Source organism: Sceloporus occidentalis, unplaced genomic scaffold (assembly GCF_023333645.1).
Source record: "Sceloporus occidentalis isolate IW3139 unplaced genomic scaffold, rSceOcc1.0.p SCAF_36, whole genome shotgun sequence".
NCBI classification, from domain to species: Eukaryota; Metazoa; Chordata; class Lepidosauria; order Squamata; family Phrynosomatidae; genus Sceloporus; species Sceloporus occidentalis.
Window position 1 is genome coordinate 5639588 of NW_028317016.1, and position 18020 is coordinate 5657607.

The following is an 18020-nucleotide window of genomic DNA, read 5'->3' on the forward strand; positions in this document are numbered from 1 at the left end:
AGTTTTTAGACCACAAATTTTTCTAAAAAAGTCTTATACACGGGGAAATAAGGTATATACACTGCCCTTACACCCCTTCCTTCCCATCTAACCTTTCTCCTCCTCCATCCTCCATCCTGTTGTGGGAGTGCAAGGTCTATCATTTCAGTGCTCAGTATGTGCCGGTTTTGATGCAGAGTGCGGGGGTATAACATCGTATACCAGTGCTTGCCATCAGCTGTCGGCGTGTAGTGATTAGGGAGCATGGAAGCCGAGGTCTGAAGTGGCAGACCCCGTGCTCCCTAATGTTGGGCTGGTTAGAGGGGGTTTGTGATCTCCCCACCAGTCCTGCTGCTGCTGCTGATCGGGCGGCTGAATTCCCCATTGCCGCTGCGCCTCTCTCTCGCCTTACCCTTCCTACGGCCCTGACAAATTTGGGACTGTCCCGCCCAAATTGGGACAGTTGGGGGGCATGTAAAACTAAATCTGCCTATGCATTTGCAAGGGGAGCCACGCGAAAATTTCAATGGACATCTCAGATATCATATGTATTAAAGTGCATTTGATGGCCGGAATGTCCCTTTAAGATGTGCATATATGAAATTCATGGACACTCATCAATGTGACCATATGCCAATCTGCTTCATCTGACATCTATTTCAAGTACAAGCTACTTTTGTAAGATAAATACAAATAATTATGTTGCTTGGAAACTAAAATGAATTAAATAAATGTAATATGTCTCTGAATTAAGATGGAAGTTATTAACGTCTGGTAAATATAACATGTTTTAAATTCTGTAACAAGCTTAATATATTAATGTCATGAATCACATGATTACATTAAAACACCACCAGTAGTAATCCTACACTGTTTAGTTTTGTAAACCTATAATTCACTCTGATGGACTTATCAAGTACAATCTTTTTAAAGATTTAATAGTAAGGAAGTAGTCAGAAGTGATTAGAAATAAGGAAGGCAAGAATTCTGTGCTGTAAAAAAATTTAAGCAGTAGGAGAATTATATTTTTATGTTAAACATTTTTTTTTTTTCACATCAGATTGCCAATTCCACCAGTGTAACTACAGAGCTCACTAGTTATAAAGTTGCGACTTGGCCCCAAGTACCAAAGGTCCCAGGCTGCTGTGCACCCTGTAGGCAATGGGCCATCCTTAACACTGGGCAAATAGGGCAGTATTTTGTGTACAGCCGTGTGGGTGACAAGTATATACAGTATCTGACAAAAGTGAGTACACCCCTCACATTTTTGTAAATATTTTATTATATCTTTTCATGTGACAACATTGAAGAAATTACACTCTGCTACAATGTAAAGTAGCGAGTATACAGCCTGTATAACAGTGTAAATTTGGTTTTCCCATCAAAATAACACAACACACAGCCATTAATCCTTGGCAACAAAAGTAAGTACACCCCTAAGTGGAAATGTCCAATTTGGGCCCATTTAGCCATTTCCCCTCCCCGTTGTCATGTGACTCGTTAGTGTTACAAGCAGGGCCGGCCCGACAATGGAGCCGAGTAGGGCAACCGCTCCAGGCGCCCCAAACCCCTTTTTTTTTTTTTTTTTTTTTTAAAGCGAAAGAGAGAGAAAGGGGCGCCGAGTGGTTTTCGCTTACCAAGCTGTCAGTACCCGCTCAGCGCCCCTCTCTCTCTCCTCTGCGGCGAGTCTTCAACAAGTCTTCAACAAGCCGGCACCGAGACCGAACAGGGAGACCCGCCGCAGGACTGCTGAAAGGTAAGTACAAGGGGGGGGCGGCAGGGACGGAGGGAGAGGAAAGGTAGATAAGGGGGGGGCGGCATTTTAAAATTCGCCCCAGGCAGCATTTTGCCTTGGGCCGGCCCTGGTTACAAGGTCTCAGATGTGAATGGGGAGCAGGTGTGTTAAATTTGGTGTTATCGCTCTCATACTGGTCACTGGAAGTTCAATATGGCACCTCATGGCAAAGAACTCTCTGAGGATCTGAAAAATTGTTGCTCTACATAAAGACGGCCTAGGCTATAAAACATTGCCAAGACCCTGAAACTGAGCTGCAGCATGGTGGGCAAGATCATACAGCGGTTTCACAGGACAGGTTCCACTCAGAACAGGCCTCGCCATGGTCGACCAAAGAAGTTGAGTGCGCATGCTCAGCGTCATATCCAGAGGTAGACGTATGAGTGCTGCCAGCATTGCTGCAGAGGTTAAAGGGGTGAGGGGTCAGCCTGTCAGTGCCGCACACTGCATCAAATTGGTCTGCATGGCTGTTGTCCCAGAAGGAAGCCTTTTCTACAGATGATGCACAAGAGAGCCTGCAAACAGTTTGCTGAAGACAAGCAGACTAAGGACCTGGATTACTGGAACCATGTCCTGTGGTCCGAAGAGACCAAGATAAATTTATGCATGAGTGCTGCCGGCACCATGAATGCCAACATGTTCTGTGACATACCGAAGCAGAGTATGTGAATGTGCGTGTGCACAAGTGAACACCTATGGATACTCAAGGGTTTTAATCCGGCATTGCCGGTAATAATTGTTAGCTTAATGTCTGTCCCCATAACTGTGCAGGACTTTTGTTCATTTGTAGCAGACATACATCTTATAACCACATTTTACAGACAATATGGTAAAATGCACAACTTCTCTTCTCGGCCTTTTGGCTAAGATCAAGTGTAGTTCCTCTTTGGGAAGGGGGGACTATGCTGATCCTCTGGCCTTAGGGTTCGGGATAGCAAATGGAGCCCGAGGTGGAATTGCCCTGGCAGAAATGCTGGAGTCACCGTGTGTGGTATTGCACGCCACTGCACACGGTGAGCGCACGTTCTCACTGGCGGCCTACCAGCACTACCTTTTCCCCAGGTACCTTCTGGTCCTGTGGTTAAGTCTTTATTTTTGAATCCGGCAGGCCAGCAATGGCCTGTCCCTAAATTATTTTTCTTTAATTTATATATTCACTTCGTTTTCACGAGTGCCAATTAATTTGCCCCCCTTTGAATTCACGGTTTTCAAATTCACGGCTTGGCCCTCACCATTCTATGGCACACGATTTTGTATTCACGTTTTGGACACTGTTTTCTTTTTAAGAGGCAGTGAAGCCTGGACTTTGCTGGAGGAGGATTGGGAGCCTTCCGGCCCCTTCCTCTCTTCACAAAACCAGCAAGGAGTCTCACTCTTCGGGGTGAGACTCAAGATCCGACCCTCCCATGGGGGGGGTTGGAATTTGTCCGAGTTCTCCGTGAGGGAACTAGGTATCGTAGTCTGGCTTCTGCTGCCTTGTGCACAGAATGCGGCACCCAAAGGAGCACGCACCTCGGGCTTCCAAAAAAAATTAAATAAATAAATTTGTATGCAAATGCCATAGGCATGCTCCTTCCTGTCATTATGTTGATTTATTGTCATGACAGTTATTCCATTCTCCAAGCCCTTACTCCTCAGTATAAAAAGAAATGCATTGTTATTGACTGCGTTTGTGGCAAAAATGTAATTAATCTTATGGAAATTTGAGTCTATTCTCTTAGCATAAATCAGGGTTGGCCTGCATTAATGGCACCACTAATCTATCCATTTGAACATTACTGGAGTCTTGAGCTGCTTTAAAGGTGTTTAAGATCTCAAGAGTGCCTTTTAAGAAAGACGATCTATTGGTTGTCTGAAAGCCATTTGGATATAAGAATCTTAACCTAATAATATAATAGTAAATTATAGACCTCATCAGCGTCAAGCGATTACATAAAGTAATATCATGACACGATTCCTGTATAACTGGTTTGTACAGTATATACGCAGAACGTTATCAGATCTGACATTAGCAATAACTTATATTGACTCAAGCACAAGACATTTGTAGGATTAAATCTTTGTGAAAGCTTACAATATAAAAGCTCTCTACTTTACTCATAAACATATACAGGTATACAAATTAACTATTTTGTATGTTTATGTTAACTATGTTTATGTTAAAGTGAGTGTGACTCACTTGACAGACTTGCTGTGATTTGGTCACTCTTACATGACCCTATGAATAAATATTAGCATTACCTCTGCCTTTCTTCTGTTTTCACATTCGTTTTGCAAATAAAATCATGCGGTTTTTGTAATGCGCCACAAGAACAGAAACTTGTTTGGCAATCAGCACTGTGCTACTCAGAGGCTATACGTAGAACTGCATGTCTATTCTATTTCACCAGCCACAGGAATGCTGAAAATGAAAGATTTGGAGATATTTATTTGCTAAACTCCTCTTATCTTTAGTTAGATTATGGTGAAAGGCCACAGCTGTGATGTTTTAAACTCTTTGTTACAAAAATGTACTTTTCACAATATGTTATTATGTTGTTACCTTTACTTATTAACTCCTTTATTTATTCTTCTTAAAGATAAATCATCGTTAATTGTCTTCATTATGTACACCATTAACACTTCTCTGGCTCTGAAGTCTTCCGTTACATGTATATATCCACCGGAGTGGGGGACACCAGGATATATAAACTGCCTCGACCCTTCATGTCAATTTAATTCTTGATGTCAATGCTGTTAATGGTTCACAGCGATGTAACCAGGAGTGTGGCCTTGCCCCCTTGTTTCCTCCATCCATTTATGGTAAATTAGATGATATGATCAAAATACAAACATTATACAACTTGTGTGGGTACACTAAATGACAGAGAAGAAAAACACCAACACCACAAAAATTCAAGAAGCCTCAGCCACCAAGGGTAGAAAAAGATACCTTAGTTCTTAATAGAGTTTAGGTTCTTGAGAACATGGAGGAGAAAAAGACCTCACCCTACTGACTATGAGTTTATAGACCCTTTTACAATATCAGTTAGGATCCAGCTTTTACTCTACGTGGGCTATATTTAAATATACCTGTTTGACCATTCAGTTAACATAGTAGTATTTCAGAAAGACCCTCTAACAGTTGTGTGGTTGTATTTCACCGCTACCTACTGTGACTAAATTATTAGGGAATTTCTTACACCATATTTACAAAAAATGTATTTAGGGGAAAACTGGAAAATATGGATCAATCACTGGGGAAAACAATGGAGTGTTCCTGTTAAATTCCTCCCTATGAATAAGGCTTGTTCTGTGAAAACAAATATGGGTTATTTGTTGGTCCCAAAAGAGACAGTTTTATGAGCAGTGCGTTGCATCTGGCACTCGATGGATTACAATATGCCATTAACAAAACAGTAGGATGTTTACATTTTTGCCAGCTACCTTTTTCCCGTCCAAACTAATTTTCTTTTTTTTTTAGGGTTTGGTAAGTCATTATGGGTTTATGTACTAGACCCTGTAAACAGCAGTGGTCAGACTATTGTGATTATGAATAGAAACAGTCACATATCTGACAATGGATCACTAGAGAGGATGGTTTTATTTTTCTATGGTGAAGAAGCTTGATTAATGTTTCTTATGTAACTTAAATCCTTCAATCTTCTGGCACTTCAAGTTCGCCTTTCTTTGTTATGTAAATATTGTGTTTGAACCTCAGCCCGCAGCAGCATTTTGGAACATGGCCTGTAGAGGAAGTAAATCAGCCACTGGTTACACTGAAACTTTCTTTCATGTGCTGAATGTCTAAAATAAGGATTTTTGCCACAATAACAGTCTTGGGGGGTAGATTCCATTGTTTCTTTAGGAATCATTATAACATATTTTTTTAATCCTTTGTCCCTTACATTCATCCCCACGTCAGATCCTTCCTCTTGCACCTAAAAAACATTTCTCACCTCTGCCCTTTCCTCACTTAACGGGCTATAAAAATATAGTAAATCCCTCTTTACTCATTTACCTCTTCACAATCTGATCAGCTCATTTAGCTTCAGGTATCGGGGCCATTATCAGAAATCCTGGGGCCCAGTACATGCTAAACATCTGGGCCCCTATGGCCCTCCAATCAGCCCACTCCATGTCCATCCCACTGCCCCAGCCATCGCTCCACCTTACTAACATGCAAACTCGATTTTCAACCCACTCACTCTACCACAGTACTCTTGCATACATGCACATTCTTTCTCCTGCTCTTTATCTGCCCCTCCCAAGGTGTCACTAACCCTAGGATCACCTTTGACACTCCAAAACAATATGCTGACACACAAACTCAACATGACATCATGCACTGACACCCACACACGCTAACACCAAATAGTTACACGCATACACTCGTGCTAACACCCTACACATACACATACTCATGCTAATGCCATACAGTAAAACCAACAACACCATGATGTTCGGGGGGGGGATGGGGGAATTGGTGCTAGGGGCCTGTGGGGGTCTCCCTTACCTGTGGCCAAGCATGGGTACTCGCCCTTCCTGCTCTCAGACCCTGTACAACAGTTCCACTCATATCCCCTGATGGCGTCACTGTCAAGTATCACCTATATGCAAATAGACCTTGCCCTAATCTCTCTCTCCTTCTCTCATGTTCCATATTAACCACTGTGTGTCTGCTTTTTCTTCTTGGATGTAACAACACTACCTGACACTTAATCTCTACAAAACTTAACTCATAATATTCCTTCTTTCCATCTCCACCCCAGTACCTGAATTGTTGGTCTCCATTCACAATCTATCATATCCAACTAAGAACAATAAATCAAAAACCCTATTGCAACATCCTTTAACACAGAAACATAAAATCTGGGTTACCATGGCCCAACAGCTTCACACGGATAAATATCACTATGAGCAATGCCAAACATCGGATGCAGTGATGAAAAGCACACCTCTGGAGCAGGGTAAACATATTCTCTGGAGTGATAGATCACGCTTCACTATCTGGAAGTCTCATGGATGAATCTGGGTTTGGCGGATGCCACTAGAACACTACCTGGACTAACTGGAATGCATAGTGCCTACTGTAATGTTTAGTGGAAGAGGGAAAAGTATCTAGAGTTTAGACTAGGCCCCTTAGTTCCATTAAATAATAATGTTAATGCTACAGCAAAGACATTTTAGACAATTGTATGCTTCCAACTTTGTGGCACCAGTTTAGGGAAGGCCCTTTCCTGTTCTGAAATGATTGTGCCCCTGTGTACAAAGCAAGGTCAATAAAGACAAAGCTTGATGAGTTTGGTGTGGAGGAACTCACGAGGCCTGCATTAATCCCATTGAACATCTCTAGGATGAAATGGAATAATGGAATTGCGAAGGAAGCCCTCTCATCCATCATCAGTGCCTGACCTAAAATATACTCTTTTGGCTGAATTGACACAAATTCCCACAGACGTATTTCAAAATATAGTGGAAAGCCTACACAGAAGAGTGGAGGTTATTATAGCAGCAAGGGGGATATTAATGCCCATGGTTTTAGAATGGGATGTCCAACAAGCTCATATAAGTGTGATGATCAGACATCCACATATAGTCATATAGTGTAAGAACCATTGGGCCTATCTAGTCTGTCTATTTTTCTTAATTAATCCTTAGTCTTGTCTTAGATTCAGGATAACTTTGTGCGTATCTCATGTAAAGTATGTTTAAACTGCTGCACTGTTTTAGCCTCTACCACTTCTGCTGGGAACCTGTTTCTCTTGTTTACCACCTCTCAGTAAAGTAAAACTTCCTTACGTTACACCTAACATCTCTAGTTTAAGATAACGACCTCTTGTTCTAGCATTTCTCCTCCTTTGAAGTAAACCCTTCTAGTGGTATTCCTCTGCCTTGGCTCTCTCCTCTGCAATCTACCCAAAACGCTGCTGCAAAGCTTATCATTCCACTGGCTCCCTATTACCTCAAAAGTTAAACTCAAATTCTTTATACTAACCCTCCCTGAGATGACTCCACCATATATTTCTTCCCTTATACAAAAATACTTCCCTACTTGATCTTTACACTCTTCCAGTGGGCTAAGTCACTCGCCTTATCCCATTTCTTTTTTTCACACTTACTGGACTTCCTGCTGCCTTATAGCTCTGAAACTCACCTAACCTCCAGGTTTCACCCTCCCTCTCAAATCTTAAACCTTACTTTTTCAGAGAAGCATACAAGCTATTCATCTAGAACTTATCTGCCTCTGATGCAACTCCCACATTCATCTATGACACGTTTAAAACACCTAATCTCTGTAGATTGTAACACTGTGAGCAGGGCCCTCTTTATCTAATATAACTTCCTCTTAATCTGTCAATTCTAGTTTTGTCATACCCTTTGACAAATATAAATTAAATAATAATAATAATAATAATTACACTGATGAATAACCATCTGATGACTTTATGAATCTACATAAATATATATCATAATAATATGATATATATAAATATATATCATATTATTAAAATGATGGGTCACTAACCATCTACAGATGATTCAACCACCCCCTGTAACCACGTGAACATCAAAAGGAGACAGCTGCTTGGCAAAGGTCTTCAGTATGAGTGAGGATTTTTTATATGATGTCATTGTTTAAGGGTCTATCATACGTATGTATGGTGAATGACCTTGACTTGGCATATGAAGATGCTGGACATTGTTACTAGATATAAAGGGCCATAGGAAACATGCACAGTGAATGGTAGATTAAAAAAACGTAAAAAAAGCCACTCAAGAATAACGATAATAAGAGGTGGCAATTGCATTAGTGTCATAGTTAACACTTTTTTTGTTCAGTTGATAATATTATGATTGGCATTCATAAGAGACATTCATAGATGATTTCTTTTCATTGTTAATCCAAAAATTCGGGGGGTGTTTGATCTGTGGGGTCTCACACAACACTATCCTATGGGGATGGGGCTGGACTAGCCATTGATGAATACACTACTTTGTAGAAACACAGTAGTTTTAGGTAAATTGCGAAGGATAATTTCAGCAAATTTACACCATCTGTATTATTATATAGTGAAAGTTGAGTGTGACTACCTGTTGTGGTGGATGAAAACAGTCCCCACTCTGATATTGCTATATTACTTAAAACCACACTCCAGACAGCTTTTCTGGTGACATCATCTAGAGGCCAGACTCTTGGACTATAACCTTGGGAATGCTCCTGGCAAATGGGATAAGACTTTCCTTTTATACAGAAATTGGTAGGATTGGGACTGCAGATCATTAGCGAAAATCCATCAAAAGGAAGCTTGTAATTATGTTTAGTTTAAAAGGGAGAATACATAGTGTTTTAGGTATTTATTGGATTGTAATGCTGAATGCTACCTTTGTTTATTTCTTGAAAGAAATCCCTGCACAGATCCAGGGTATGGGTGTAATACCATATGCCTATTTTATAGGTGCTGTTCCATTTAGACCAAGCATGAATTCCACTCTCTGGTTTTAAGCAAATACACATAACATAATGGCAGAGATGTGTAATTTTATACTTTCGTTATACTTCCAATAAGAAATATGATTGAGGTAAACTTTATTTTATTAACTAATTATTTCTGGGAAGGTTCTGTGCATTCAGCAGGACTAAGAATGATGTTTCTTTTGAGGCATTTAGTAACAAAACAAAAACTTGAGCAAAGTACATGGAACCGCTCCTTTAAACTACATTGATTGTTGTAGAGCTGTCAAAGTGACCCTTCTCCTTCCGAGAACCTTTTTTTTTATTATCCCAGAAGCCGGTGCCCTTCTTTTAGTTGAACCAGCAACATTTTATTAAAAACCTGTTTACTTTCCCAGTGTTAGAATGACAAAAAGAACGTTGTGAAATCCTGCTGCTAGGGTACACTAGTACACAACACCAACTGCAAACAACAAAAATGATAACACTGCTGTTGAATTATGAAAAACATAATCAGCTATCACTGTAAACACCCTCCATTGCGGTGTTCCATAGAAAAGATCCCTTTTATCTGCAGAAGCAGAGTCCCGGTGTGCAGAAGGAACCAACAATCAATGAAGCGCTACCAACATTACCAACGCGTTTTGACTTCTGACAGATCACTTTGCAGGATCTTCTCCACACGCATGTGCCACGCTAAATATAAGTGCGCAGGCTTTGGAGGCTCACATTCATGCAGTCGCAATGCATCATCCCTTAGTGACACATTAGCAGTCCAGACAGGCTAACATGTAATCAGAGATATATCATGGCCTAGGCCGACTAGGCTTGAGCATAGATTGCCCTCCCCCCGGCGTTCCGCTGCTCAATGGGCCGGTTGCAAGGGAGATCTTTGTACATACATCCCACATCATTGCATTAATAGGACCCAGTCTAGCAGCCTATGAACGTCAACAATTAAGCCCTAGATTGTGAGCTCATTTGAACAGGGCCCTCCTCACCTTTTGTTTCTGTATATCATCTTGTTATATTATAGACGAATTGTTACAGCTCTGTGAAATATGATGGCGCTATATAACACAATAAATAATAATAATGATAATACGGTAATAATAATCTACGGCCTATGGAGAGCCAGAGCAATTACAGCAATTTGGGTGTTGTTGGACTATAACTCCCATTTTCCTTGGCAATACAGAGGTTTAGACTGGTTTACAATAGCTGTAGCCTAACAACAGCAGCAAATGATGAGTTAGACAGTTCTAGGTCGCCCGGAGCATAACAGTGGCCCGTAGCATAAATATAATATCACAATGTTGGATGAGTTATGTAGGTAAATATTTGGTGCTATAACACAAACTGAATCTTACTTCATACAAAAATATGTAATGTTGCACAGCATGCACTCTGCAAATATGCCTGATCTAGCCTACTGTGATAATATGCAAACTCTGATAAGTGTACAGACATAAGTCATATCTTAGTAAGGTTCTAGAAAGGGATATGTCCTATCAGGAGTTCTCTGTTTGCCCGTGTCACATTTAGAGGCACGCTAACAGCATTTTTGTATGCTTTACTTGTAATTCCACATAAAACCATTCTAGGCTGAGGAGTAATAAGCACTTCAGCAACATTTACACACTGACTTGATCCTTTATGTGCTTCTTTTGACTTGTGTTTTGGAAGACTGCACCAAAAGTGCTCTTCTACAGCAAGGTAAAGCAGTAATTAAAGTCAATGTACAAATAACATACATATATCTTAATGCACAAACCTGTATTTATAGAAATATACACATACCACTCTTTTCTGGTGGTGTATGGTGGCCTACAATGGGAATCTGGTCTCAAATCAAGACAGTCGTTCTGTATTGGTAAGCTGTATGTCATGTATAAAATGCTGCATGAATTTTGGCACTATAAAAATACATTCTTATTCTTATTATCCCAAAAAGGAAAGCGTTATTTGTATCATATATGGGAAGGGATGGAAAAGTCGATGTAAAATGTAGGTGTAGGAATCATACAAAGCACTTGGCTGGTAATTGAGAAATCTGGACAAAGTTCAGCATAAACTGAGCTGGAGCATGGCCAGATACCGGTTTATGGAGCCAAGCAGACACAGCATGCCGCCAAGACTACCTATGGCTTCTAGAAGGGTGCTCTATAAGTGATGTATTTAGCACTATTCCCCCAAATGCCTGCACTGACCAGTCATGTATCTATAAAGAGACATCTAAAACATTACAAATAAATGGGGTACAGGGATGATCATCTGTGCATCAAGGCAATAGTGCAGGGGCGCTCAACCTGCGGCCCTCCAGCTGCTGCAGGACTACATCTCCCATAATGCTCTTTGAGCTATGGTGCTGGCTGAGGAGTATGGGAGATGTAGTCCTGCAGCATCTGGAGGGCCGCAGGTTGGATGCCCCTGCCATAGTGTATGCTTTAACACAGGTGTTCCAGGATCGTTGTCAGGACACGAACCTCCATGAACTGCTTGAAAGTAGAAATCAATATGCTTAGTTACAGCACTATTTCCAACAATAGCGCCATCTAGTGTGCACATACGAGATTCATATTTATTAGTTCACAAAAGGACAAAAAATGTAGTAACACATCATAATTGTTATATCTTTGTGTATTCTATGTCTATGGTTACAGAAATGGGCAAAAGAAAGCTCCTGTTCTGACTGGAACAGCGGAATACGCAGGGATACTTTATCCAAATGATTAATAAGGGTAAATTTGGTTCTGCTGTCTGGTCTTGGGACAATATGACAGATATGATCAGTTTATGAGAACTGCAGCCATGGCGGTCCTGGGGCTGCCTCTATCTCTGGGTAAAACACAAGCAACATCTCCAAACACCTGGTACATGGTATTATTTTAACAAAATAGGTTAACCTTGCAATAAGAGCGCTCTGCGCCAGATCAGTGCCTCTGTGAACCTTTTGCCAGGACACATTCCACGAGCTCACTGGCTCCTTTCTTGCCCCATAGTTTTTATTTTGCAGGCGCTCCGAGAGGAACTCAATATAAGCAGGTGACTGCTTGGCACAGGACAATCAAATCTTTGTTTTGCAAATAGATTGCTTAATATTTAATTAGATTGGTTTATCTTATGATAGGAGACAGGTTCACACGGACGTCTTATTCTATTTCAAAATATTCTTACTTATTAAGGCTATAATATTAGTCATGCAGGTTTTATCTAATAGCACAGAATGCAATAAAATAGAGATTCAGTCGAATACTGTAGTATTAAATGTATCTGATACGGCAGAAGGACCAACTATTTGTTCTCTTTCGTATGCAGCAGAATCGGTTTAGCGTGAGTGATCATGTCCGCAGTCACGTAGACAATAAATGCATACATGCTTCATGCGAGGCAGTCGGTGCATGGCCGACAATAAGACCATTCGGAAGGTTAAATTAAAGTTGCTTTGCGTGCATCCCTATTACCCCTTCCATCTTAATCTGAGTGAGGTTGAGGGTGGGGTCCTGCTCTTTGTAAAGCTGTTCTAATTTGATTATTGGTATACTTTTCAGTGAATTTGTGTGTTTTAATTCGTGTACGATTATTAATCAATGGGCTTAATCAATCTCTTTGGCCCAAGGTTCCTTGCAGGATTGTAGGGGTTAATAGTTCCCCTCTGATAGCCAGCTGAAGCTTATTTAAGAGAGTCAGTTGAAGGTCTGGCCCTTCTAGAGCTAGCTAGGAATTGTCATGGAGGGAATTGGATAGCTGTCTTGACGCTCTGCTCCAAGGAATGGCTGTATCCGATGCACTTTTAAGGTGCTTTTACTGTGCCGCATGGCTAGTTTACTTCTCTAGGGCTGGCCTTGAGGACAATGCAGATCCTTATGATCTACTCCCTCCGTTGCTGAAGGAATTGTCCGAACGCTCGAGGTGGGAGGAAGGAACACCAGGGCCGCAATCGGTAGCTGTCAAGTACATGAAGCGGTTGTACAAGATGTCTGCCACCAAGGAGGGAGTCCCCAAAGTTCACAAAAGCCATGAGTACAATACAGTCAGGCTGTTCACACCAAGGGCAGAATGTATGCCGAGACACCAGACAGATGGAAAAGGTCTGTATGAGCAGGATGTTCAGCTAGGTCTATTTGGGGTGCGCAAATCTCTTGTGTATAATGTTAGGTTTTACGGTAACACGAGCACATTGTATTCGACAGATAATCTGACTGATGAAGGGTATCCTTTAGCTAATGATCTGCCATTTTGGTTGAGCGGCATGCCTTAGCCACTTTTTCCCAAAATGTGTTCTTTTAGCTTATTCCTGACTAACCCATGCAAAGTCCTACCTTGTGGTTTGCGCTGTATAATGCTTCATTATGCTCGTTTATACATCACACATACTGCAGGGCAGCACTTTACATGTGGTGATTAACATGTGAGATGTATACCTTGGAAAAATGGCCAGTGTGATCCTTCTGGTTGTGATATAAGCATGTGTGTTTCTGGGCAGGCACTGGAATTATGTATTACTGCTGGCCCAATGTAGCCTCCTTTTGTGGCCTAGTTATGAATTCATACTAGTAGCTTTTAATTGTACTTTAATCAAAATAGGGAGCCAACTTGGATCATGCTAATCACACAAAGCACAACACTCTGCAGATCATAGTTTTTCTTTAGCTACGCATTCCTCCCAACTGTCCTGCTTTGTGGGGGACAGTTCCAATTTTGGCAGGATTCAGGACCGCAATCCTTCAGGCCTGACTTTGTTCTCTGTTGTCAGGGACACATGTGCAGACATTGGGAGGTATGGCTACATACTTGATATCACATCATACAAGAAAGTAATAACAATGTAGCCTTTGGTATACAATCTTAATAGGTCTAGTTACCCGTCTTATATCTAGAGGTGAGAAAAGAGCTGCGTATCCCTTTGGAGGGTGTGGGACCAGAAGATGATCGGGGACCTGGTGTTCCTTTGTGGCCTTACAACGGCAAATCCACCAGCTTCCTTCACTCGCCGACAATACAAAGCACCATGCCTCTGGCTTCTAAAGTAACCCCTTAAGGACCAGGGCTATTTTACGCTACAGGACCAGAGCAACTTTTTTCATGTTTTCTTTGAAAAATGTGTATGTTTTCATACATATACACACAGTGCAAGTGGAGTAAAAAACACCAAAAATATATTTAATTTGCCCCGATATGGAAACCACCTTATATACCAACATAATTTTCACGTATTTAACATTTTCTTATTTTTTTTAATTCCTGTGGCTTAGGAAAGTGTTTTCTTACAGCTCGGTCTCTCTCAGTTGAGGGCAGTGGTGGAGAACCGCGGCTTGTAAGCACTTGTATCTTACAAGCGTTGCCTTTGTCATCTGATGTTAACCGTACATGTGAATTGCTGTAGAATTGTTTTTTTGGGGGTGTAACTGGCATGTCGGCGGTTGTGAAGGAGTTAAAGCACATCTTAGATCTCGATCAAATAAATTGTGTAGTGTGTTGCGTTTGATAAAAGTAGGAGGTAGAAGCGTGAAAGGCCACCTTACTGTGAAGATAGTAGATAAGTAGCACAGCCTCCAAGCAGAATTAGTACAGGTTAATACAGCGAGTGAATTTAAACATACACAGCATAGGCATATCTCAAGAGCAAGGTTTGAGTCTTTACATAAGGAGGAACGGATAGACTTCATAGGCTATATGGTCTTCTATGCCTGCTACAGTGCCCTAACAAGATCCAAATATACACCTAATCTGCTTTATAGAAAATGGGCACTTAAAATACCATAGCTCCCAACAATTAGGACTTGCGTAGGATAGTCCTGGCCTCACTGTACCGGTTTGTACATGACCGCTGGGATATGACACGGTATTTTCCTTCCGTTTACAACCTTTAATCTTTTATCTTTAAGATTACAGGCAGACTTAGATAGTAGACTTGGATAGTAGAATGACTTTGTATCACAGGCACAGATTTGTACACATATTAGATGATCATTTTGTAATACATGTGTTTCATTTCCTTTTCAGGAGCCCTGCACTCAATGGATTTAACGTTTAATGTTGGTCGAGTCTCTGCTTTAGAACAATATCTCCAGTCTGTTTTGCTTTACTCCATTTCCAAACGGTATTCATCTTCCAACATAACCTGCAATTCTAGCTTGGAGATAATGGATGGTGATGCCACAAGTCCAATTTGTCCACTTGCATCATATTTTTTTGAATTTCAACTTCAAAAAAGGCAAAGGTGGCTAGAAATCGACGTGACCTCTTTCCTCCTTCCATTTATTTCTAACAAGCAAAAACTACATTTGGCCTTCAATCTAACATGCCTACATAGCAATCAACACCACTCGATTCCAGTGGAGAGTCCATTCAAAATTTCAAGGTCTCCGCCATCCCTGCTCCTCTACCTTAATGACACCAGTCGCAAGGCCTACCACAGAGAAAAGAAACGTGAGATGGCGGAACCTCCTGCCTGGTATGAAAGAGGAAGAGGTCCTTCAAACTTCTTTGAAGATTTGGGGGTCGATCTACAGTTGAGACAAGCATCTCGCCATAGAAGAGGCCAAGATGAAAGAACAGGAGAAGAGGAACCAACTGCTGTCTCCTTTACATACAACTTCAGTGCGTTTATTAAAGAGTTTGCATACCACCAACATGAGTGTGAGCTTCATCAGTTCCGCCTGCGCTTCAGCCAGCTAAAATGGGACAAGTGGATAATAGCACCACATCATTACAGCCCTGATTACTGCAAGGGTGAGTGCCCTAGAGTCCTTGGGCACCGATATGGGTCCCCGGTTCACACCATGGTACAGAACATAATCTATGAAAAACTGGACTCCTCTATTCCTCGTCCATCTTGTGTCCCCTCAGAGTACAGACCAATGAGTGTTTTAACGGTTGAGCCTGATAACTCCATTGCCTATAAAGAATATCAAGATATGATTGCCACCAAATGCACCTGTCGCTAGTCAGCCTTAATCAGTCCCCAAAAACACCTTGGAAATGTGGGCATTGCACGTAAGGTAGCATTAAACATGAATCCGCTACAACAAAAGTAAAAACTAAAGAGAAAGGAAAAAAAAATTGTCAGTGTTTCTGATTTTCTAAATTATTATATATATATATATATTTACTATATATAACTTATTATATAGCGTATTGGGTATAGGATACAGTATATTTGGTTAGAGTAAAGGGGATAATCCACCATAAATAAATTGTGAAGAACATAAAGGAAACCAGTCACTTGCGTTCTAACGTTAACGGATATTTTAACGCTGCAGTTTTGCCGTTTTTTAATATCTAAGGGTCTCTAGATGCCAAGAAGGGGGTTTTAAGATTGCTTAAAAATACTGACAATCCCTTAGCATTTTTAAGACACATTTTTAAAAAAGGATGGGTAACGTGGTTGTCTGATGGACAACTGCCCTCCTTCAGCGATGGCATCAGAGAGCAAAGTTGTCTAATGCTTTAGGACAACCTCCTTTATACATCCCGAAACAATCTTTCTTATGGACACGGAAAGTTTGAGTGCCAGCTTTCTGAAACTCAACAGTCCAAGTGTCCTGTTGGCATTTTTTAATTGCCTTAATGTATGTGGAGCTAAATGTTAATGTGCGAAGTAACGGTGCTATCTTGTTTCGGTATTGTTGGCCAAGGTTTGCATACTGACCAGCTATAAAAATACACTTTTTTCGGGTTTTTTACTTACAAAACCTCCTTTCAGACATCAACAAAAACAAATAGTTTTAACCCTTGCTTAGAGGTCAAGAATGGAGATGTAACATGTAATGCATAATGTGCAGGGGTCCAGTTGAAGGGGTTGACGGCCAAGCAGGGCCCCCGTTTTGCAAGCTTTCTAACCGGTATGTACATGTCGCCACCTATAAGCATGAGATTTAATCTGAAGTCACAATGAATACCTTTACGGGGGCTATAAACTATTGCTATACTACCAGTTACTGGATACGCTTGCATTTGTGACTTGGGTAACAGCTTACAAGTACATGAAGTACTTTCATTTTTTGGCATTACCCAAGCACTGTTAATGCATCTGTTCATTGCCAACTTTCTCTAGTCCAGGGGTGTCCAACCTGCGGCCCTCCAGCTGCTGCAGGACTAAATCTTCCATAATGCTCTTTCAGCTAAGTGGCTGACAGAGGAGGATGGGAGATGTAGTCCTGCAGCAGCTGGAGGGCCAGAGGTTGGACATCCTTGCTCTAGTCGTATAATGGGTTAATCTCTGTATTAGGTTTATCCCCCAGTTTTTTCCCAGAATTATCTAATATTCACTAGCATGTATTGCAGCTCCTACTTTTATAGCTTGAAGAACGACAGCATACACACTTACAGTGGGGTTATACAATGAGCACTTTCTGTTAAATTATTTTTGCGCTGCGATTTAAAAGAAAATTCTTTGTCTTTAACGTAATATGCACAGAAATGTTAGACGCAAGTTCGTGTGACTACAGGTGAATGCTTCCTACTTTTATTTTCCTCTGTCGGTGCTTGGATGGCCAAGTCGTGTCACGGAACCAGCTGGAAATCACTGACTCTAAATGGATACAACAATCTTGGGTTACGTAATGTATCAAATGTCCCTGCTGTAATAATGTCACTGAACACATGATTAAAAAAGGAAATGCAGACAAGCATGTGTCTCTGGTCTTTGTGAATATATGCAATGTGTCTATTTGTTGACATCGCCATGAAGACGTGGAGATGATTCCTTTGAAAACATGGTTGTGACTCCTGATTGAGCTCAGCATACGTTATCGATGGTCAATGTGTTGATGTAAAATAAAAGGATGCATTGACAGCCAGGTTGGG

At 41.0% G+C, this 18020-nt stretch overlaps 1 protein-coding gene and 1 pseudogene across 1 annotated transcript in view; both read left to right on the plus strand.

The window, feature by feature from the left end:
- Positions 1-16159, plus strand: part of LOC149297879 (growth/differentiation factor 9-like) — a 29597-nt gene extending 13438 nt beyond the window's left edge. The window contains exons 2-3 of the mRNA XM_089488079.1: positions 13047-13300; positions 15216-16159. Coding sequence (XP_089344205.1) covers positions 13047-13300; positions 15216-16159 — 1198 coding nt within the window. The remainder of the gene's footprint in view (positions 1-13046; positions 13301-15215) is intronic.
- On the plus strand, positions 2618-2798 carry LOC149297880 (U2 spliceosomal RNA; annotated as a pseudogene).
- Positions 16160-18020: the final 1861 nt, after the last annotated feature.